This window comes from Cnephaeus nilssonii (assembly GCF_951640355.1).
Source record: "Cnephaeus nilssonii genome assembly, chromosome: 2".
NCBI lineage: Eukaryota > Metazoa > Chordata > Mammalia > Chiroptera > Vespertilionidae > Cnephaeus > Cnephaeus nilssonii.
The window spans coordinates 100,499,600-100,523,564 of NC_137073.1; the positions used below are offsets into that span (position 1 = coordinate 100,499,600).

A 23,965-nucleotide genomic window follows, 5' to 3' on the forward strand; every position below is an offset into this window, starting at 1 on the left:
GAGCTCAGGATTCTGGAATGTCTATCTATTTCCAGTGATCTTTGATAATCTGTAATTCATTCTCCAAACCATCACACACTTGTGAATGTCTACCTGCTGTTGCAATGCATTCTGGGCATTTCATGTCAACACCTCAGCCCTTGCTTAGAGAGCAGTTGTGGTTGGGACAAGCAGTGACAGGCTTAGCTTTCTGGATTTTAATGGGTGAGAAGTATTAACACTTATTATACCTGAATCTCTGAGGGACATTTTAGCTACATGTTGGGGGTTGAAGTGAAACTACTCCTTGGTTTGGCACAGGTTGGTGCAATTTACTTAATGTAATTGGACCATTTAGAATGCTGTTCATAATACTCTTTTTTCAAATAATTTCATTTTTAATTTTATCTCAATTTATAAAAAAATTATTATGCAGATATAACTCTGAAATTATAATGTAAACCAATAGAAAAATTGATTCTCAAAATGTATAACCATCATAAATGAGGAGACAAATTTTTAATTCTTTGTAGATGATATGATTATCTACCAAGTAAATCCAAGAAGCTAATCTGAAAAAAATAAGGCCCAATAAGAGTTAAGTCAGTAGTCAATTGAAGGATAACTATAGGCATTTTTGCTATAATGCAATAAACGTGTTCCCAAAAATCTCGTTTTGCAAATTTGCACATTTAATAAAATAGGGATTATGAGAAAAGCAGGATTGAGGCACACACACAAAACTTAGGAAATTTCATAATCAGAATAGCAACCAAAAAAATCATAGCAACAATAAAAAACATAGTAAAATATTAACCCATTTAATAACACTCTAAAAAAGTATGGAACTTTACTATCAAAAGGTAAAAGATACTTGTTAGAAGGTGGTATAAGAAACCATTGAAACTGCTGAGTTATGGAAATAAGGATAAAATATTTAAAGTTCAGGTCGAACTGTGCAAAGAATATTCTCAAAACAAAGTGGTGACCAAATTGTCCCAAAAGGAAGAAGAGGTGAAGGGGATGTGGCACAAAGGATTATACCCTGCTGTGGCTTGCTGCTTTAGCTGGTACAGAACAAAGTGCTGGAAAAAAGATTACTCTAAACTTTAAGGAATTTAAAAAAAAATTGGCAGATTTAGAAACGCATGCTATGTTCCTGGATGGGAAGATTTAATATCATACAAATGTCAGTCCTTATCCAATGAATTTATATATTTTATATGATTTGATGCAGTGGGGTTTGATGCTGGATATGCTATTTGCCTCCAGATCTATGCTCCACTCTTAGACTTTAAGAACAAGTCAATAGGTTTCCATTGAAGTGAGGGGAGAGAGTGACCTTGGAGTGTTTTTCCCCATAGTACCCTTGTTGTAGATAAGCTGCCAGGCGGCGCGGAGGAATAATCAGTCGGGCACTCGAGGATTCAGAAGAGGAGCCTGTAATGCAGAATTGCAGATGCACTAGTGCGCTGACTCAGGGGAATCAGCCTCCAAAGCCTGAGTGATGAGTATGGAGGAAGCCTTCCTTTTACCCCTTTTAGTTTCTTTGTCCCCCAAGTATGGATCAGGCTTCCAGACATTTCCCAGGCTTTGCAGCCCCCCATGGGTTGGGATGGGGAAAGTGAGATTACACCCAAAGGCCTGGCCTGGCTGGTGCCAGCGCTGACAACCCTCTCTGGGAGTTGTGTATGGTTCATGATTTATGGCTTCTGTAAAATGGGAGTATTCCGGGAAACAGGTTCTGCAAGGCACGACAAGCATTACAGATAAGAATGGAGCTAATATCTTCTAGCAAGAGTGTGCGTCAGAATACTGGTTACTGGCACAGATTTAGATAGCTAGCCCCCCAAAAGTCTTATATTCCCCTTCACTCTCTATGACATGATCTTGAGCTGTGTTTTATTTATTTATTTATTTATTTATTTTTTATTTGAGGTCTAGCTGCAATCAAGAGGGCCTTGTCTGCAAGACTCTCCCACTTTCTTTTGGCTATGGATGGTCTGGATGGTCCCAGTTTCATGGTTACTAGTCTTGGGTTACTGTTTACACTCTTGTATATAGTCCCAGTTCTGTGGCCTTTACAACTAATCACACAGTTCACCAATGAAACATTTTAATGAATCCATGGGAACCATCAACAGTTGGCAAATATTCACCGTTAGCATGATGCCATTTCTGACTCTTCTTTCTCAACACACATAATCTTATTTGTATCCTAGGAAATTATTGCATCCATGGATTGCTTCAAATGCTACAATCACATTTGGCAAAAGGAGAAAGAAGAAACCATCATGACGTTTATTATGAAAAACCCCTTGCTTCCTGAATTTGAATCCCAGATTCTCTATTTCCAAAACCTAGAGCAGAAGATTAATGCTGAGCCTGAATATATCTGTGTGGGTGCCATTGCTCTGTACACAGGTTGGTTCATTTTCTTTCAGACAGCCATAAAAATTCAACAGTATCATTCTGTCTCTTTATGGAGATTAGTACTCCAGAGAGCTTTAGCTTATCTTAAAGACTGACTTTTCCTTTATAGGCCTTAAGCTTTAAAATCAATTTGTAGACTTGTTTTTAACTCCCTTCTGCATAATTATTTATTCTGCAATATTTTGAATACTTTGCTGCTAAACCTTGAAAATAAATGCTAATTCAGAGAAGGGGGATCTGTTAGAGTTGCAATAAAAGTTTATCCTTTCTTTAATAAACAACAGTAACAAACTTCAGGGTTACTTACCTCCAATGGTTTTGATATGTACTGTGTTTCTTTTTTAGCATTTTGAAATGTGTTTTCAATTACTAGAAAACAAGCTTTATAAAATAAATGACTATATAATGACTAGGAAAAATAAATATTTTTCCAGTTTGATTTTTCATGTTAGAGGGTTATCACATGCAGTTGCATGTGGTCTTCTTATGCTGGTTCAAATTTTTCAAACTGAGCTGTGGACACTTGGGTTTTATAGCTGACTTGAAGTTCACCTTGACTGCCGAGACGAAGGCCTGGATGGTTGTCACCGGCCGTCACTGTAACAAAAAATACAGGAGTGAGATGGAAAACGTTTTTGCACTTGTTGAAGAGTTCAGTAAGAAATTGAATCGTCCAATTAAAGACCTAGATGATATTCGGATTGCTATGGTGGCACTGAAGGAAATCAGGGAGCAGCAGATTGTCATTGACTTTCAAATAGGACCCATCGAGGTAATTGATAATCATTTGTTCATTATAGAATTATCTCCACAGGTAGGGTAAGATTAGCTGAAATACTGACCAGATCTAGACTGGAGTTACTGGGTGTTAAACCTAAGAACAGCAATTTCGGTAAAGATGATGTGTAACTCCTATAGGGTGCCTTCTGGGGATCAGTATTAGACCCTTAGGGGCAGAGCCTGAGATGACGATTTCTGTACAAGTGATTTATTGATGAATATTCACTGGAGAAGAGGAGCGAGGGAAACAGGAAAGGATGAGGTCAGGTTGGGGGGAACTAAGTGAAGATAGGGTCTTAGCTGTAGACTGACTTCAGCCTGATCCCACGGGGAGCCATAGAGCATGGATTGTACCACACAGTTTTTTTCCACATTGAGACAAGGGGACTTCCCTTTGTACCCCCATATCTGTTGACCATCAACCATAATCTCCCCATGAGAAGGCTCCTATTCAGCTGAGGACAATTTTCTAGAAAGAGGGCAGCATGATCCTACAGTGAACACTCTCAGCAGTTGGGAATGCAAATACCCACTGGTAAACAGGACCTGGATGGGGTACTAACAGTGTCCTTTCATGTATTAACTCATTAATCCTTCCTGCAACCCCCTCTTTACCCACAAGGAAACTGAGGGTCAAAGAAATTATACAATTTGATTAGTGTTGCACATTACTTTTGGTTTTATTATCATACTATCTTTTCTTGATGAAAATGTTTTATCAGCAATCTGCCACTATATTTGTTCTTTTAAATGAGACTAGTAGCATTAAAACAATTGCAGACATGAAAACATTATCTGTTCCTCACATGATAACTTGAATGCCTGGACTTACACTCTGATGCTCAGGATTATATCTAGTCTCACATTATATGGACCTCTCTTTGAATTTTTAGAAGTGTCCAATTACCGTGAATGTGGTACAGGTGACAGCACATTTGCACTTCTGCTGTGTTGGGAAATCACGTGATCTGCTCTGCTCTTCTTGGGAATGGAAACATCAAGGCAAAGAGTCCCTGCTTTGTGTAGGACCAGGGGCATCCCTGGGGAGTGAAGAGGAGGACCAGTAACAGACAACCCTGTTTTCTCCACCTGAGAGTTAAGACAAAACTAAAGTCAAGTAGCCACGATAGAAGTACAATCTTTATTATGGCTAGAACTTATTTGGAAGACATGATCTAGTATACAACTCTCACACACACCAGGGCTTATGAATACTAAATCCCAGAATTGGACTCCCTCATCCATCAGAGGCAGCATTGGGCAGCTGTAGGCCTCTGTAACCTGCTCCATTTTATTGGTTGGGGTGCCGATCAGAGGCATGCCGAAAAGGAGAAAGAGGGAAGGGGGAGAGAGGCACTGGGCTATGCCTGCCCAAAGCAACAGTCTTTTCTCAAATCAATGGTGATGTATCCATCCTACCTCTATGGGGAGGAGTCATGGTAGGAAGGGGCTAGGGATATTTGGGGAAATTATTTTTCTCATGAAAAATCTACCTTTGCTTCATTTTAATCTTTTGGCCAAGAGAGTCATCCAGGATTTTGCATCCTGAGGGCAATGACCTGGCCCAGGCTCTGATTCAAGAACACCCTCTGCGTCTTACTAGCAAGTGAAATACAGCACAGATACCTTTAATTTGCACAATGATTTTAGTTTTCAAATTGCATTAAAAAGGATATATTTTTTGATATTCACAGAAATCCCTGTGAAGCAGCCAGGGAATTTTCCCATTTTGCAAACCAGGAAATGAAATCAAGGGGCTCAGTTACTCACTTAAGCTTTTACCCTTTGCAAATAGAGTAACTAGAACTCTTATGGGCGTGTCCCGATCATGCTGATCTTTCCGGTTCTAAAGGCTCTAAGGAGTGACTGTGTGTAGACTTATGCATCTGATTGGTAGGAATTAAATTTTCCTTCTTCTGTGTAGGAATCCTATGCCCTACTTAACAAATACGGGCTTCTGATAGCAAAGGAGGAGATGGACAAAGTGGATGCCCTGCGTTACGCCTGGGAGAAGCTTCTGGCGCGTGCCAGTGAAGTTCAGAAGGAACTAGTCTCCCTGCAGCCTGGTTTCAGGAAAGAGCTTATTAGTACCGTGGAGGTCTTCCTCCAAGACTGTCAGCAGTTCTATTTGGACTATGATTTGGTATGACGCTAGCCTTCTCTTTGTGTGTTTTTGGGGAAGAGTGAATAGAGCATGCAGGTGTGTGTGTGTGTGTGTGTGTGTGTGTGTGTGTGTGTGTGTGTGTGTGACATGCTGTTGAGTCAGCTCCGAGTCCTGATGACCTCATGAATGAGTGATGTCTGTAATGTTGTGTCCTCTACAGCTCTGCTCAGCTCCTGTAGACACATGCCTGTGGCTTCTTTCATGTTGTCAATCACCTCCTATTTGGTCTTGCTCTTTTCCCTCTGCCTCCTAATTTACCCAGCTTGATTGTCTTAACCAAAGAACCCTGCCTTCTTACAATGTGCCCAAAGTAGGACAGCTTCAGTCTTGTCATTTTTGCTGCGAGTGATGTTTCAGGCTTAATTTTCTCTAGGACCCACTTGTTCATCTTTCTTACAATCCAGAGTGTCCATAGAGCTCTCAACACCACTTTTCAAATGAATCCATTTTTTCCTATCAGCCTTCTTCACTGTCCCACTTTTGCATGCACGCATAGTAATTGGGAATGCGAGTGCATGGACGTAAAAAGTAGTTGTTTAAAGATAGTGTCACATTTAATGAAATTCCCTGGAAATGTGAATTTTATTTTCATGAGAGCACAGGCCTTTATTTCCCATTCATTATTCTTTTCTCTTGTAGTTCATCCAGAATTATTTTAATAGGAAATGGGGAATTTAAAAGTGCTATTTATTGGACACAGACAGCGGGGAGGGGGGTGGTGAGGGCATGAGTGGGGGTGGGGTGGGGGACAATGGGGAGATAAGGACACATATGTATTACCTTAATCAATAAAGAAAGAAAAAAATACCATAAAAAGTGCTATTTATATTATGTCATTGGACTGTGACTGAAGTTGTTTGATAGCTTTCTAAACTTGAATAGGCACAAACAGTTTACGTATAGTTAAAATGGTACCCCTCCCCACAGCATTCATTAGTTCCACAAGTGCTGTAGAGCACCCAGAATGTGCCAGGCACTGCCCTTGGTGCTGAAGACACAAAATGGACAAGGCAGATGGAGTCCATATTTTCTCATACATATATGAGTTTTAGTGTAGAACCTTCTGCTGGGAATATGATGCGTAATGAGACCCATTTCTAGCCGATTACAGTACAATATGCTATGGAAGGGAAATATATAGAGCATAGGGTAGCATTTGTTCCTATTAACTACTAGCACACCAAACGACAAAGTTAATAAAGTTAGGGAATTGGACTCTTGCACTAGCTTCATGGGTGAAGAAGCACAGAAATCCACATATTTAAGGTGTTCTAATGTGAGAAGACCTGATTGGAATGTTAAAGTCATAGGTTACTTTATGCATAGATGTTAGAATGGTTAAATCTGTGAGTTTTTTTGCACTAGTGCTTTAGTTCAAAATCAGACATTAGCCCGGCCAGTGTGGTTCAGTGGTTGAACATCAACCTATGAACCAGGAGGTCACGGTTCGATTTCTGGTCAGGACACATGCCTGAGTTGTGAGCTCAAACCCCATAGGGGGTATGCAGGAGGCAGCTGGTCAATGATTCTCTCTTATCATTGATGTTTCTATCCCCCTCTCCCTTTCCCTTCCTCTCTGAAATCAATAAAAAATATTAAAAAATTAAAACAATAACAACAACAGTGAAAAACCCAGATATTATATGTGCTTTTTATAGAGCAGTTATTAATCTGTGCCTTGACACCTAAGAAATGAATAGTATAGATTTTTATTTTCAGAATTTCTTGACACATGGAAGTTGCATCAGTAACTTGGAGTTAGACTTGAAAATATTTCCAAATGAGTTACTTTCCTGAGTCCTTTTTAAATAAAAATTGGTTCCAGTCATGTAAATGACATGCATGAACACTAACTTTGATGTTCAAATACTTTGAGCTCGTGAAATTTATATGCAAACACTTCATTCTATTTTATATTTATTTTAACTTTGTTTCAGAACGGCCCAATGGCTGGCGGCTTGAAACCCCAGGAAGCCAGTGATAGGCTTATCATGTTTCAGGTAACCTTTTTAGTTTCTATGACCTTCTAAACAACCAGAACCTTCATGTGTTTTAAACACTCCCCTCTCCCTCTCTATTGACATAGAAAAGCTTATTGTGGAAAATGGTATGGACTTACATTTAAAAAATATGATTTGGTATGGTTACAGGTAGAGTTGGTTTCTATGTAATTAATTACATTCATTTGGTATTTCTCTGTATATGTGCTCAGAGATTATGTATTGAGATTTGCCAGTCTTTTTTTTTTAAATTTACATGCTTGTTCATGTGGAAATTATTTTGATACATTCTCACTTGTGTTTTTATTAGAATCAATTTGATAATATCTATCGGAAATACATCACCTATACTGGGGGAGAGGAGCTTTTTGGTCTGCCAGTTACTCAGTATCCTCAGCTTCTCGAAATAAAGAAGCAACTAAATCTTCTCCAGAAAATATACACTCTGTACAACAGCGTTATAGAAGCTGTAAATAGCTACTACGATATTCTGTGGTCAGAAGTAAATATTGAAAAAATCAACAATGAACTTTTAGAGTTCCAGAACAGGTGAGGAGTTCAGTGTTTAACATGCTCAGAACTATTGAACCTCAAATGCTTTCTTATTTGATTGGCTGTCAAGTTCTCTTCTCCCTCCAGATGTTTTGAAAGCACATCACGCTGCATTGCAGTTGTCTGCTAGACATCACCCTTGTCAAATGCCATTTATTAATTGTCCCGTGTGTGTATACCCTTTAAACCTGGATGAATATTGTCAAAGGCTTTTCTGCAGCTTGGAGCTGATCTCTATTTATATTATACTTATCAAACATTCAGGGTTTAGTAAGATGATTTCCTAGAATAAAGGCAAGAGCCCATGGTTTTTCTACGTCCTGTTAAGTATTGAACCCAAAGAAAATGGAGGGTCATTGGTTGTAATTTTTTGGTTGACAGTCTGATACTCTCGGCTGTGTTTTGTACTTGGTAGTGTTTCAAGAAATGTGTGTAGAATATCCTTTAAAATAATGCCTTTTATCTAGTTAGCTGTTAGGTTGTTTTTTTTTCTGACTGGGAGGAGTAATTTTTATCATATAAATGTGATTAATCGATATCCTCTGATTTCTGAGATTTAAAAACGTGATAGATATTCGAAGTGACTAGTTTTGATGCAGGCAGACAGTCCTGGACTGGAGACTTCTGGAATCAGAGGCGAATGAATTTTCCTGTTGCCTTCCCTTTGCAGATGTCGGAAGCTGCCCCGGGCAGCAAAGGACTGGCAGGCTTTTCTGGATCTGAAGAAGACCATTGATGATTTCAGCGAGTGCTGCCCCCTGCTGGAACACATGGCCAGCAAGGCCATGATGGACAGGCACTGGGCAAGGATAACTGCTCTCACTGGGCATAGTCTGGATGTGGGGAATGAAACTTTTAAGTTAAGGAACATCATGGAGGCACCTCTTCTGAAATACAAAGAGGAAATAGAGGTACAGCAGATAGCATGCATGGTGGGAGATTGGAAGCTCTCACGGGATTTATTTGATAGTAGTCTTGCATTGTGGAATGTTGCATCCCGACACCAGGCCAAGAAAATTAAGACTGTTTTCCTGGCATCCACAGAATTCCTTCAGCAAATGTTGCTGTGATAAGTTCTGTGCTTAGTGGTAGGGATGTGAGGATGCATTCCTACATTCATAGGTAATTAATTAATTAGTTTAATGAAATGTTTATACAAATAAGGATACAGTTACAAGCTGTGGTAAATACCATTGAAGAAGTATGATGTTCTGTGGAGTTCCTACATTGAAGGGGCTGACCTGTCTTGGAGGTGAGGGAAGGGTGATGAAGGTAGAGGAGGGTGGGGTGGATGCATGTGACTGGTTGGATAAAGGGAGTGTGCTTGTCTGGTCAGGGTGGGGGACTTGGAAAGTACAAAAAAGGCAATGCCAGGCAGAGAGAAAAGCATGTGTGAAGGATCTGAGATGTGTTTGGGGGACCATTAGAAGGCCAGAATGGCTGGGCTAGGGGCGTGGGAGAGAGAGGAGATAGCTGAGAAAGGGCAGGTGGAGTGGACTAAAACATGTTATGGATTTTAGGCTTTGGAGTAGTGAGAAGCCATCTGGAAGATGTATTTCGAGCAGAGTATGCCATGGTTAGATTTTCATTTTGTCAAGTTCACTCTGCTAGCTGGGTGGATAAAGGATGGGAGGACAGCAAGGGAGATGATGGGCAAACCAATTGGGAGCTTCTAAGAATATCTGAGGTATGATTCAATGGTGTTGGATGAGTGGGCAGATAGTTAAATTGGAGAGGGGAGAAAAGATGACGAGATCTGTAGGTGGTAAAATTGGGTAGAATTTGGTGATGGAGGGAACATGGTAGGAGATACAAGGTGGAGGGACTAAGGATGAACCCTAGATTTGCTGAGAGATCTAGATGGATTATGGGGCTTATCACTGAGACAGGGAATCAGGTTGAGTGACAGGTACAAAGACTATGAACTTGATTTTGGGCTTGAGTTTGGTATTTCACAAATTGTGTTTGGGGCTCCCTTATATAGTGAAGCAGAGAAACCCAGTAGGCAAAATGGACGTAGGTCTCACTTGGATATACGAAAGCTTGCTGACCGCATGGGCACAGAGAGCTCCGCTAGAGTGGAACATGAGACCAGAAGAGAGCAAAGGCAGGGCTGGACTTCTGGTCCCGCAGAGGAGAAGGCTGCAGAGGAGACTGGGAAAGTGATCAGAGCTGGGAAGAAATCAGAATCCTGCTAATGCCCTCCTCTTGTATCACACTGATTTGAATTAATCATAGCAACATTAAAATTTGAGTCTTTGATGAAAGTTTCAACATTTAAAAGGTCACTGCATATTGTTGATCCCAATTTAAAATGTGTGATATAACTGACATATAGCTTTGTGTAAGTTTAAGGTGTATTGATTTGATAGACATGTATATTGCAATGATATTGCAGCGTTAGAACACCTCTTTCATCATGTAGTTACATCTAGTCTCTTAGCAAGTTTAATGTTTATAATACAGTATTGTTCATTATAATCACTATGCTGTGCACAACCTCTGCAGAACTTACTCATTTACTAGATTTGGGAATATGAGTATTTATAGATACACGTGAAACAAAAGGTGAAGATAGGCCCTCTGTGGAACCTAGACTATTTAGGAAGGATGTGTGACATTCATGTGATAAAGTGAGGGCTTGCCACTTTCTAGGACATCTGCATCGGTGCCGTGAAAGAGAGAGACATTGAGCAAAAGCTGAAGCAAGTGGTTAACGAATGGGACAGCAAAACATTCACGTTTGGCAGCTTTAAAACTCGCGGAGAACTCCTCCTGCGAGGAGACAGCACCTCGGAAATCATCGCCAGCATGGAGGACAGCTTGATGTTGCTGAGCTCCCTACTGAGCAACAGGTAGGGACACCTCCATCTTTCTTTCCTGAGGTCTGAGAACCATAAGACCAAGCATTTCAAGGGAAACTAATGCTTAAAAATGCAACAATACCCCTCATACAATTTACTCAGTATTAACAACACTGGCTTTAATTTTAGCTTTTGGCATAGCATGTATGATACTGTTTTTATTTCATTGTCCTCCATTTGTGGATTGTGTCTGAGACCATCCATTGGACTAATGGTCCAGGAGAATAGAATATCAATAGATACAATCCTCAACATGCCATCGGCCCCTTGGATCTGTGAACATTTCAGCCTTGTTGCTGACAAGCCTCACTGCAGAGCCGGCAGCTCAGCAGGCTCTACAGTGCAGGGTGGGGAGAGGATTATTCTGAATTTCAAACTAATCATTCTACCCAGAAAACCCTTTTTGCCAACAAGTTTATGGACTAGAAGTGCACATACTTTAATGATCAGGATACTGAGTGAATTTAATTCACAAAGAAAAGTAAAACAGTGCAGACTAATGCCAGTCTAACACTTCTATCCGGCAGTAACAGCAAGGCCGACACGCTTTGGCCCTGCAAGCCATAGATTCCTAGACTGGCATTTCCTTGGGTTATGTCAGTACTTCCCTTTACTCTTTCTGAAATAACGTTTGTCCACTAGGATCTTCTCAAATATATGGTAATGGTGTAGAATGTGGATACCAACGAGATGTGATTATTGTTATTCTATCTTTAAAATGCTACTCTTTTCTCTGTGCATATGTGTATCAGTAATGTTAATGTAGGGAGTAATAACTACTTAAAATGCTTATTCTTTACACTTACTGGGTACATCTAAGTGTTTGAAATGAATGATATAGAATATAAAATTGGGTCTTAGAGATTTAGACCTTTGGTAACATAGAGTCTGAACTACTTAGGATTTGGTGAGACTTAACAAATTTGGTTAATACTCATACCCAGCCAGAATGAGGGATAGATGGAAGATGACACACCCTAGGGTGGTAGAAAAGGCACACATATAAATTAAGTAAAAATTAGGGAGGGAGAAACTTTGCTTACCAATGGCATCAAATGTGGGTTTGTGTGAGGAACACCAGGGACACCAAGGAAAAGACACAGAAGCTCAGTAGCGAGAATATTACTCCTGGCGGTAGCAACAATGACCAGAATTACGCTGTGGCAGCTGGGTGGAGTCAAATTCATGCCTGACCTGCTCCTTAGGGGACATGTCTCCCACCTCTCTATGCTCTGGATCAAATGGGAAAAAGTTAGTCTAACAATGTCCAATAAATGGTGGTGAATTAGTCACTTGGCAGCATCATTTTAAAAGCCAGCAACATAAAGTTGTAAAGAAGTCAGTAACAATTAGGATTTTTAAAAACCTTTTTAATTTTTGAAAGCAGCAACAATAAACTTAAAGCATAAAACACCGAACCCTAAATGCTGAATATATTTCCCATTTCAGGTACAATATGCCATTCAAAGCCCAGATTCAGAAATGGGTGCAGTTCCTTTCCAACTCGACAGACATCATCGAGAACTGGATGCTGGTGCAGAACCTGTGGATTTACTTAGAGGCCGTCTTTGTGGGAGGAGATATTGCCAAGCAGCTTCCCAAGGTTTTAGAATTTTCTTTATGATTTCATCAGGTGTTTAACTTAGAGAACTAATAATTAAAAAAAACCCCGTAATTCAATTTATGTTCCTGCCCCCTCCCCATTTTTTTTTTGTGTGGTTGCTACTGAACTGTTTTTCAAAGAGAGAGAAATTAAGGAAAAGAAGGGGAATGAAAATCAGAGTAAGAACACTACAAAGCTGAGAGGTTTTATAGGAAATGGACGGTTAAAACAAACAAAGAATGAGTGCCTACATAATTGACATACTTCTTGAGATAATTTGAAGGTAGAATTTGGAACAGGGTAGAATTATGGAGTAGTTATCTTGACAATGGTAGGATAATTTGTCCTATTACTGACAGTTTAAAATAACTCCCACTATACAATATACCCAATTATATCTGAACTGTAAAACTGAGGGGTGGAAATCTGTAGGAAAAAAGCTCCCAAACAAAAAGGCCCTCTTCTCAAGTGTGGAGTGAATGGTAATCATCTCACTAGGTAGATATGGAGTGTATTTTGAGGTACTTAAAAAAACACACAGTTTTACCAAATCTCAAGGATTCTTATTCAATTACCTTAAGTTGTTTGCAAGATCATAACATTTTAACAATATATTTGAATTTTAGAGGCACGATTATGTTGAGTGGTCTCTTTACTTAGGTGTTCTAGCTATGTCTTTGGTTCAGTTTTAGTTTAATTATAGAGGACATATCTGTTAGCTGATTTATTTTTTTGGATACCAGTGAATGCAACCCTACACTAAAATTTTAAATATTTATTTATTTTTGCTTTCATATTTGGTCATGCTTTTTTTTTTTTGATGGGTGGAGACCAATCTCAAATTGGACTTAATGGAAATTTGCACATACAACATTGGAGGAGCTATGTGAGGTTTCTTGCTCTCATATTTAATGGTACATGCTCATTGAAAAAATACAGAAAGTTTTAATGATGAAAATAAAAATTATTCCAACTCTCAAAAAAAATCTACCCATTTTGCATTTTTTCCTGATATTTTTTTACAATATTAGCATTGTAATAAAATTAATATTGTATGTTATTTTAAAATGATTATTTTATTTTCTAAATACACAAGCAATTCAATGATCAGTGCAGGAAGCCTGAAAAGCATAAAATTCACTTCATTTAGAGATAACTGGTGGAAACAGTGGGAATGTCCTTTCCTTTCAGATTGTCTCAGATTGTATTATTACTTTTGTATTGGTTCCCTGTTTTTAGTTACCATAATGGGATACCAGGGATGAGCTAAAGCTTCTTATTTAAGAAAGGGGGTGGTAGGTGCAAAGGCCTGAGGAGAATTCCTGTGTGACATTTTGGTGATGGATAACTGGGGTATCCAGACTGGTCAGAAATCTGGCTTTGGCGGGAGGTATGTGAGATGCTCTGTCCTTGAGATTACAGACATGTCCAATGTGCTTTGTCACCTCATTCTCATAGGAAGCCAAGCGCTTTTCCAATATAGATAAGTCTTGGGTGAAGATCATGAATCGGGCGCATGAAATGCCAAACGTGGTTCAGTGTTGTGTCGGAGATGAAACCATGGGGCAGCTATTACCACATTTGCTGGACCAGTTGGAAATATGCCAGAAATCCCTTACTGGGTAAGTTCTCTGCTCCCTTAGCATCCTAGATGTGGCGGGGTCCAGAGAGATTAGAAAGAATTAGCCAAGTCTGTTTTCTTTTGCTGAGACCTAACTCATATCTGACGTTGCACAGATAAAACTGATAATCTGGAGCCTTACAGTCTCTCCGAGTATTTGCTAGATTTGTCCTGATGCTGGGATTACAGGATTTAAGGCAACTTCCATTACTGGGACCAGATCTTGCAAACATTCACATACAGTTCTTGCTTTTAAAAATTAATACACCTATTTTTCTGATATCCTTCTTGTATAAATATCTGAAGAACCAAAACATTTCATTATAGTCAACCAAGAACAATTTGAACAGTTTGTAGTGTACACAAATAGTCGAAATTATACAGAAACAAGATTGGTATGCATAGTCACGCACACTCTTATGTATGTGATGCCTGAGTGAAATCCAAGAGTAATAAATATTTTTCATTTTTTCCCCTTTGGCGAGTCAATATAAAATTATGCAAGTAGAAAAATGTTAAATAAGAATATTGTAAAAACAGTTATCTACACATGCATTTATTTATTTATTTCTTGAGATACTCCTATATAATAAAAGGCTAATATGCAAATCGACCAAATGATGGACCTACGGGTCACTATGATGTGCACTGACCACCAGGAAGAAGATGCTTAATGCAGGAGCTGCCCCTTGGTGGTCAGTGCTCCCACAGGGGAAGCTCTGTTCAGCCAGAAGCCCTGAGCTGGGCTCACGGCTGGCTGGTGAGCATGGTGGTGGTGGGAAAAGCCGTCATTTGGACATCCCCCAAGGGCTCCTGTACTGTGAGAGGGTGCAAGCCAAGCTGAGGGACCCCTCCTGAGTGCATGAATCTCATGCACCGGGCCTCTAGTTGACATATAACATTATATTAATTTCAGGTGTACAGCATAATAATTAGATACCAATATGTATTGCAAAATGATCACCACAATAAGTAGAGCAAACATCCATCACAACACATAGCTATAATTTTTTTCTTATAATGAGAACTTTTAAGATCTACTTTTAGCAGCTTTCAAATACACAATACATATTACTAACTATAGTTATCATGCTGTACATTTCATTTCCAGGGCTTACAACTGAAATACACATGCTTTTAAATATCTCTTCGTCTAAACTGTTAGTCCCCTTAAAATGTCTCCAGACATTCTTCTTAAAAACTTTGGGTAAACTATTGATTATTGTGCATTGGTCAGAGTTCTCTAGAGAAACAGAACCAAGATGACACACACAAACTCTAAATTTTTTTCTATTTCTTTTTATTATGGAGATACTAAAAATATCACTTGTTATTTTGCCATTATTTTATAACTCCTTAGAGAAAAGCCTACTCTAAAATTACAGTTTTTACTGAGCTCCCCTTTGCTTTTGGATCTGTTGCCAAGAAGAGGTTATGAGCCCAAATATGTAAGGCCAGTATAAATACTTGAGTACTAATGTTTACAGAAAAACAACACCCTCCCTCCTATGCTGATAAGGATCTGCATGGATGCTGGGTCTTCCAGGAATAAGCTGTCTTCTCTACTTTAACAGCTTGGTTTGGTTGTCACATGCCATGTGCCTCCTTCCATACTAGTCCAAACGGATAGAAAATGTTACCTGGGTCTGAGCAGAATCAGACTAGTCTTACGTTTAGTCTGAGGGCAAATAGGGTTAGGGATTGGCAAGTAAGTTATTAAGAATAAAAGTCAAAGTTATATAAATAAGAAAGATTAGGATATTTAAAATCACAAAAGTAAGGAATGCAAAAAGTTAATGCAAACAAAATAAAACATTGGGAGCATTAAGGTAAGCCTTGAAGAAAATGAGGGAGGATATAAGAAGAGGCTCATTGGGCAGCCTCTGCTTTTGTCCTTCCCACTCTTTGAGGCCAGACTTTGGGCTTTTTCACAAGCTCAAGGTGAATACATCCAAACTGCCCAAACAGTAGCTTGTAATGGATATTCCACTTATTATCCTGTGAGGGTCGAAGAGCAAGATTACAACACATAGCGAGGCTAACCCACTCTCATCACTTTACTAGTAGAAATGCTCTTCCCTTCCCAACTCCTCACTGACCACCAGCCTCTCCTTATAGCTCCTGCCTTGCTTTGCCTCTTTCCGATTCTGAAAAAAGCCTTCTCTTTTGTGTTGAGGAATTTAGCTCTGACCCTCACCCTGGACATCCCACCTGACAAAACAGAAGTCCAGCCCCTGACAGAAGATGGACTGTTGGGAGTTCCCATGCAGGCCTCAAAGGTGCCCCTGGCTCAGCTACTGATCCAAGCAGTCTTTCAGTAAAAACTCTAAGAGGAGAATTCGGCTTCTGTGAAATAAAAATAATGCCCATAATTTTACACAGGAAACAAATAAATAATACAAACATATAATAATATAAATAAAAAGTAAGACAAGTAAATAATACAAAGGAAAGAATAGAAGAAAAACAAGACAATGTTTAAAAAGCATTTATGGTAAGATTTCAAAAAGAAACTGCAATTAATTCATTATATTAAAATGTACTAGAACATGAAGATACAGAGGTATAGGTATGAGAATAACAGAAAAAACACCCATAACATAAGGAATCACCATAAAATAAAGCAAACATAGAAACCAAAGTGCAGTTGAAATCAGGGCAATGATGGGCACATTGACTGGGTTCTGGTAATGCTTGGAGGTGGAACAGAGCCAAGACCCTTTCATTTGTAGCTGGATTTTGTTTCTACTTTGGTGATGGATTCATTGTATGTGTGTGTTTTTTTTAATCCTCACCAGAAGACATGCTTTATATTGAAAAAAAAATTTTTTTAGAGAGAGAGAGAGTGAGAGAGAAAGAGACAGAGAGAGGGAGAGAGAGAAACATTGATGTGAGAGTGAAACATCAATCGGTTGCCTCCTGCACGCATCCCAACTGGGGATCAAACCCATGACCTTTCGGTGTTTGGAATGATGCTCCAACCAACTGAATCACACTGGCCAGGGCTCATTGGAGTTTTATAGATACAGTTCCACAAATGATTTGCACCCTTTATCTGACACTACTATTATTGCAAATAAAATGGGAAAAAAAATCCTGTGTATATTTTTTCTGTTTTCTACAAAGAAAGCATAACATTTTTCAGAATAAGTCAAATGCATACATTATAGTTGTGAAAAGTGAAGCAATTCTTCCAGCAATTCTGGAAAAAAGAAATTGCTTCTCCATCAGAATATGGAATGCTATTGGCAAAACCAGGAACAGAACAAAACAAAAAAACATTGAACAATATGTGGGAAAATCAGATTGTTTCAAAAATCTTTCCTCCCTTTCCCATCCAGGTTAATTTATTCCTAGAGAGTCCTGCTTTGTGTGTTTATAGCATTTATCTTTTCCCTCCCCACTTAGATACTTGGAGAAAAAACGACTTTGCTTTCCTCGCTTCTTCTTCGTCTCGGACCCGGCCCTTCTGGAGATTCTGGGGCAGGCCTCGGATGCGCACACTATACAAGCCCATCTGCTGAATGTGTTTGACAACATTAAAAGTGTCAAGTTCCATGAGAAGGTTCGCCTAACTCTAATTACTGGCCAGCAATGACCATATTTAGGATCTATGCTGTCTTCACCAACAGCTCTCTACTTACTTCCCTGGCCATTAACTCTCAGCCGGTGACTAAAAACAAGCTTTTGAGCCCAATTTACCTGCAGAACTATGTAATTTTTTTAATATCTAGAGTGTAGATTTGTATAACAAATAGTTTAACTATGATTAAGCATGTAATGTATGTAGCTTTCATGGTTTTACATGCCAAGTTAACTGCTTAGAAATTCAATCAAAGAAAGCACCAGTTGCTCATCCCAGCATGCAGTCTGTACTTGAGCAACTACCACGTGCCGTGCCAGATGTCATCTTGACAGCGGGAGCATACAGAGCTCTGGGAATTCACGCTCTGGTGGCATCCCCAGCGTGCAATTAGTGCAGTGGTACAGTGACGTCATTGTAAGCAGTTAAAAGCCAGTCATTGAAGTTCAAGCCCCTTGCTATGTGCCAGGCAGTTGCTAGTCCTGGGGCTTCAAGGAGAAATGCATCACAAATAGTACTGAAGTCGTTTTTATGCAGCACAACATTAAGAGAAATTTGACATTAAAATGAAACTCTTGGTAATTTTTGACTTGCTGTGCTTGTATTATGCACAAGGATCAGAGAAATACTTGTCAGGGAGCCCTCACCTGGGTGTAAGGGGTGTGGGAGGAGGCTTGCTGCAGGAGAAGATGGTGTTTGAACGGATTTTTTTGAAGGCGAGTGGAACATAATCAAGCAGGTGGAGAAGGGATAGACATGTGGTCCAGTCAGAAGGAAGGGCAAGTGGAGGTATGGGCAGGAATGTGGGTGTGTGAGGGAGTGTATTAGTTTCCCAAAGCTTTCCTGGATTGGAACAACACAAGTTTATTCTCTCACAGTTCTGGAAGCTGGAATTATGAACTAAGATGTCAGTAGGCTGTGAGGAGAATCCATTCCACGCCTCTCTCCTAGTTTCAGGTGGTGGTCAGAAACCCTTGGTGCTGCTTGGCTTGTAGACATATCACTTCAATCTCTGCCTTTGTCCTCATGTGACATTCTCCCAGTGTGTCGCTGTCTCTAAATTTCCTTCTCTTTCTAAGGACACCAGTGATTGGATTAGGGTCCACCATTATCCAGGACCTCATCTTAACTTGATTATAGTTCCAAATAAGGTCCCAGTCACAGGTACTGGGGCTTAGGGCTTTGACATATAGTTTGGGGCTGAGAGACACAATTTAACCACAACCAGAAGTGATGAGCAAAGGGAGAAGGAGGTATGGACCAGATTCCAAAAGGCCAAGTGCATCACACTATGTCCTTCTACTCCATTGTGAATGTGACCAAATACGAGGGAGGTTTTTACGCAGGGCGGGCCAGTGACCTGATGGGAGTTCCAGAAGGATTCTCTGGCTCATGTCAGTGCTGGAGTAGAGGGGAGCATGGAAACCAGCGTCGGAAGTGACTGCAAGGTCAGGATGGAAGAGGCTGAGCTGCTGCAATAAAGTCTCGACCAAGGGGGTGAATGGAGAGGAAAGGAAAACATGGAAATGGTTTTAAATCAGTGTTTGTGTAAATCTACTGGACTCGTGGGTTGAAAGAAGGGATTGAATTACCTAGGAAGTTCCTTCTGATGTTCTGCTTAAATCCTTCAGTGAAAGCACTAGAACTTCATGGTGCTTGGTGAAGCTTTTCATTCTCTCATTGTACATTGAAGATAATTTAAATTTCCTCATCTTTAGCTGTTGTTCATAGCAATTACTTTAGGGGGGAAAAAAAAGCACTGATTTTTTGTTGTTTCTGCCATAAGGTGTCTATAACCAATGGCAGATTATGGTTTTGTGGGTCCTACATACTATAAAATTATAAATACCAATTTATATTTAGAACCTTGGAATGGGTCCATGTAAGTGAGAGGCCCTGAAATTTAAGACTCATTGGCTTCATTAATACAGTTCTAAAGCTGACATTTAGGATTCAGTTCTAAATCTGAGACCACTTACTAACAAAGAAAATCGGTACATATTCACGTTTACTTTATAGTTTGCATTATTATTTTTTTCAATTGGCATGAACAGGAAGGTGGGTAGTGAAGTAGGGAAGTAAGGAAGGCATTATTTGTAATGTCTAATTTTAGGCAAGGAATTTAGTCTCAGAAATGTGTCCTCCAACATTAACTGGTCAGTGAATGGCAGAGTATCATTCAAATCTGTATTTTAGAACCTCAAACACCATGCTATCCTCATCATGCCATACTGCATGGAAATTGAAGTGAAATGACCAGATGAAGAGCTGGGTTTGAAGGAGAGAACATTGTGAGCAACCAAGAGCTCCTGTTAGGAGCACACTGTTTCGTACAGAATTGGAGTTACCTTGTAAGGTGTTTGCTTGATCATATTGGCCAGGTCATTGCTAATGTCAACTTGATAAGCTTGTGGTATGGATGGCAATCTCTTAGAAAGTTTCATTTCATTTGGGGAACTAGAGATTTTTTGATCGTCACATTTGTATTGAATATTTCTTTTAGAAAACAAGTTTTCCCCTTTCAAGTATAGACTATTTAGAATGGATTTAGTATTCCCTTTTAGCTTCATGGATAACTTCTTTTTTACTGTTTTGAAATTGATTTTATGTCATATTTTGACTTTTATGTTATAATCTGTAGCTTAGCTTCTGTTGGAAGGAAAACATTGACACGAGGGCAATGGAGGAATATATTCCTTATATGAATATAGCTGTTTTTTTTGGCTTCTAACATAGATCTATGATCGCATTCTGTCAATTTCCTCTCGAGAGGGTGAGACGATTGAATTGGATAAACCTGTGATGGCAGAGGGCAATGTGGAAGTTTGGCTCAATTCTCTCCTGGAGGAATCTCAGTCCTCATTACATCATGTGATTCGCCAGGCAGCTGAAAATATTCAAGAAACAGGTTTCCAACTGATTGAATTTCTTTCTTCCTTCCCTGCTCAGGTCAGTGTGTTGAAATTGGAAAGTATTTTTTTCACAGAATAGTCATTTTAGAGCTCATATATTTTCTATTGTAAATGACACAACTGGCTTCTATTTAACTCTGGACCAATATTAAGATTTTTATAAGGATTTGCTAAATATATATAAGCTTAAAGGTTTCAGTGACAGATTATTTGGTTATATATGTGTACATATATACATATGTGTGTTGTAGAGATATTTGGTATATTTTGTTTAATTTTAAAGTTTTTTTCTTACTGAATCTCTTTAGTACATAAATCATAAAAATGTACTGAGTGTATGTATGCTTTACCATAAAAATGAGAAGTATATTTCAGCATTAAAATGCAGAAAACAATATTTTCTTAGTCATTGTGATCAATAAAGATTTTGCAAGTATCTACTATGTATAAACTGTGTGTTAATTTGGGAAAAGTAGGTTTAAGATGCATGCTTTCCCTGCCAGTAACTTAAAATCTAGATAGGGAGAATTATAGCTTAAACAATAAATGACTTAAAGTTATAAGAAAAAAATTATAGATACATTGTGAGGCTATACATACTTAATTGTCAGGTAAACAATATGAATATTGTTTTCCTAGGTTCTTATAAAACATATAAAGTTGATGTAATCAAAGGTGACATATTTGTATAATCACAACTATTCACTACACTGTAATTTCTGTTTATTTATTTTTTAATTTTATTTTAAAATCTTTAATCTTTTTTATTGAATGTATTAGGGTGACATCTATAATAATAAAAGCATAATATGCTAATTAGACCAGACGACCTTCCGGACGATCTTCCGGATGAAGCCGGGGCTGCGAGGGAAGCCCGGGTCCCTGCCGGCGGCGGGAGGGAGGCCTGGCTACCGGGTGCCGGAGGGAAGCTGGAGGAATGCATGAATTTCGTGCATCAGGCCATTAGTTGGTTAATAAAAGTATATAAGTTTTAGGTGTATAATTCTATTTATATTCCATATATACTTATGAAGTCCTTTTTATTTCCATAGGTTGGATTATTAGGAATTCAAATGATATGGACACGGGATTCAGAAGAAGCCCTTAGAAATGCCAAGTTTGATAAAAAAATCATGCAGAAAACCAATCAGTCTTTCTTGGAGCTGCTGAACACATTGATAGACCTCACAACCAAGGATCTGAGTTCCATGGAACGAGTTAAATATGAGACTTTGATCACTATTCACGTGCACCAAAGGGATATCTTTGATGACCTGGTAAATGCTCTATGAATGCTGTGGCATATACAGAAGAGCAAATACCAGCCACTATCTGTGCTGAGCCACTGGAATTAGTTTCAATGAATTCAATGAGAAGGTTAAATTCAGGCAAAAACTCATCTTCACATTGAGAGCTTGTTTGTCAGGTTTATTTTTCAGTCTTTTGCCAAAATTTCAGTCATATTTCAACAGTCTTTGCTAAGAGGTTATTGGGGAAATTAGATTTTGTTTTAAAATTTGTTATGCAATTATTTTAAATACTAGAATGTCATGTAGCATCCTGAAAAGTGTTCATTTGTCTTGTGCACTTTTTAGATATTAGTTAAGGATGACCAGTTTCTTGATACAGAATTGATAAGTAATATTGCTAGTAGAGCAGTTAGTACTTTCTTTAAGGCTTTTGGTAAATCACATCTTTAAAAAGTTCTGCTACATTTTATGTCATTGACCACAAATGGTCTTTTCTAATATAGATGGTGACATTCAGGTGTCATGCAAATTTTTGCCTTTAAAAGAGAACAAGGTGGAAAAGAGTTTAGCAGCTCTTGAAAATAGGAAATGTGAAAAGACATGAAATTTGTCCTCTACTATAAAATAGGACATTAGATAAGAGGCAAAAAGCTCTTATTTTCATAATAATTTTCTGGATTGTGTCTCACCCCATTATGTAAAAATATTATGAAAGATTGGGTCTAATATAATGGAAATAATGACAGCACATTCAAGCTGTGTGAGCTAATCTTCTCTTAATATTTAAGCACCCTCTTTGCCCCTCTGAGAAATAAAGGGTTCAGGGTAATTTTAGATTTCCTATTTGTCAAAGAAAAATGATTAAAGTGGCTCAAAATTTTGGTTAAAAAATTCAGACAAAAGTATTGCTGAACAATAACCTGCCATTAGACATTTTTGCCCTCAGCCAATCCTAGGAAAAATATTTAATGGATTTAAAGAAAACCAACAATATACTTTGTCATAATCACAAGAGATGACTTTTTTTTTTCTCATGAGATTGTTTAGTTTTGTCTTTGAACACCAAAATATGTTTTCATTGTCTGTATTTCATGGTCAGGACTGTGGTATTGGACATTTAAGGGTGAAATTTAAGAAATGAATATCTTACTATTAAAATATATCATGCTCTTTAATTTGTGGAACACAATAAGAGGTTTCTCTTGAATTTTCCATGCCCATATATTCTAAAGTCTCTGTTATTTTGATGATCAATAGATGAGTGGGTTGGATAGTGATGTAGTTGACATCTCCGACCTAGTTGGGTAGTCTTTGAGTTCAGTTGACTTCACATTATGATATACATGAATGCTAATGTTTAATACATAGGTCTCTTCCCAGTTTTAACCAATACCTTTTGCATTTCAGTGTCAGATGCATATCAAGAGCCCTACAGACTTTGAGTGGCTGAAGCAGTGCAGATTTTATTTTAATGAAGATTCTGACAAGATGATGATTCACATCACAGATGTGGCTTTCATATACCAGAATGAATTTTTAGGCTGCACTGACAGGCTTGTCATAACTCCACTCACAGACAGGTGATGGGAGGATTCTGTGACCCCCCCCCTCCTCCACTCCCCCCCCCCCCCCGCCCCGCCGCCCCATCGACAATTTGCTCAGGGGATTTCTGCTTAATGTCCTTTCATAGTTTATAAGCTCTTTTATACCAAAGGCTTTGAAATTCAGTATTCTTAGCCTTACAGGTGTGTCTTCACATGGGGTTTAGGTTTGTGTTTGAGACAGACTTTGCTTCTTTTGCCTTCAGTCTTATAGAGGCATAGTTCAAATGACCTCTGTGGACATCAAAACAGGCAAGAAAGGGAATTAATTGCCATGTGTCAATAGGTGCAAATCACATGGGCCTTAAAGACTGCTTTGGGGACTGACATCTCTTGTGGTTACAAAGACAATTAAGGTGTTTTTTAGCAGGAAAATAATGGAGTGCCTGTGCAGGTGAAAAGCAATGGGGAGGACATTGGGCTGCACATCTGGGGTTTAGTTCTGCTCTCTGCCTGTTATTTGCCAGTTGTGTCAGGTAGATCTGCTGTGCAAGTTCCCTGGACTCAGTTTCCTCATCTGTAAGATGAACCAGGCTATCTCCAAGGGTCCTTTCATAGCTAACCCTCTGTAATTCACTTAGTCTAATTTAAACTGGGTGGCATCAGCCACTTGTATATGCTCT

The 23,965-nt window shown here is 38.9% G+C and overlaps 1 protein-coding gene across 6 annotated transcripts in view; it reads left to right on the top strand.

Moving 5' to 3' along the window:
- The window catches only part of DNAH5 (dynein axonemal heavy chain 5), a 252,301-nt gene that overhangs the window by 122,188 nt on the left and 106,148 nt on the right, over positions 1-23,965 (top strand). For all 6 annotated transcript variants that reach the window (XM_079781314.1, XM_079781312.1, XM_079781311.1 and 3 more), the window contains 13 exons: positions 2,202-2,403; positions 2,949-3,184; positions 5,117-5,335; positions 7,294-7,356; positions 7,667-7,905; positions 8,579-8,819; positions 10,564-10,763; positions 12,222-12,375; positions 13,834-13,997; positions 17,405-17,561; positions 20,316-20,528; positions 21,544-21,768; positions 23,149-23,321. In XM_079781314.1, coding sequence (XP_079637440.1) covers positions 2,202-2,403; positions 2,949-3,184; positions 5,117-5,335; positions 7,294-7,356; positions 7,667-7,905; positions 8,579-8,819; positions 10,564-10,763; positions 12,222-12,375; positions 13,834-13,997; positions 17,405-17,561; positions 20,316-20,528; positions 21,544-21,768; positions 23,149-23,321 — 2,486 coding nt within the window. The remainder of the gene's footprint in view (positions 1-2,201; positions 2,404-2,948; positions 3,185-5,116; positions 5,336-7,293; positions 7,357-7,666; positions 7,906-8,578; positions 8,820-10,563; positions 10,764-12,221; positions 12,376-13,833; positions 13,998-17,404; positions 17,562-20,315; positions 20,529-21,543; positions 21,769-23,148; positions 23,322-23,965) is intronic.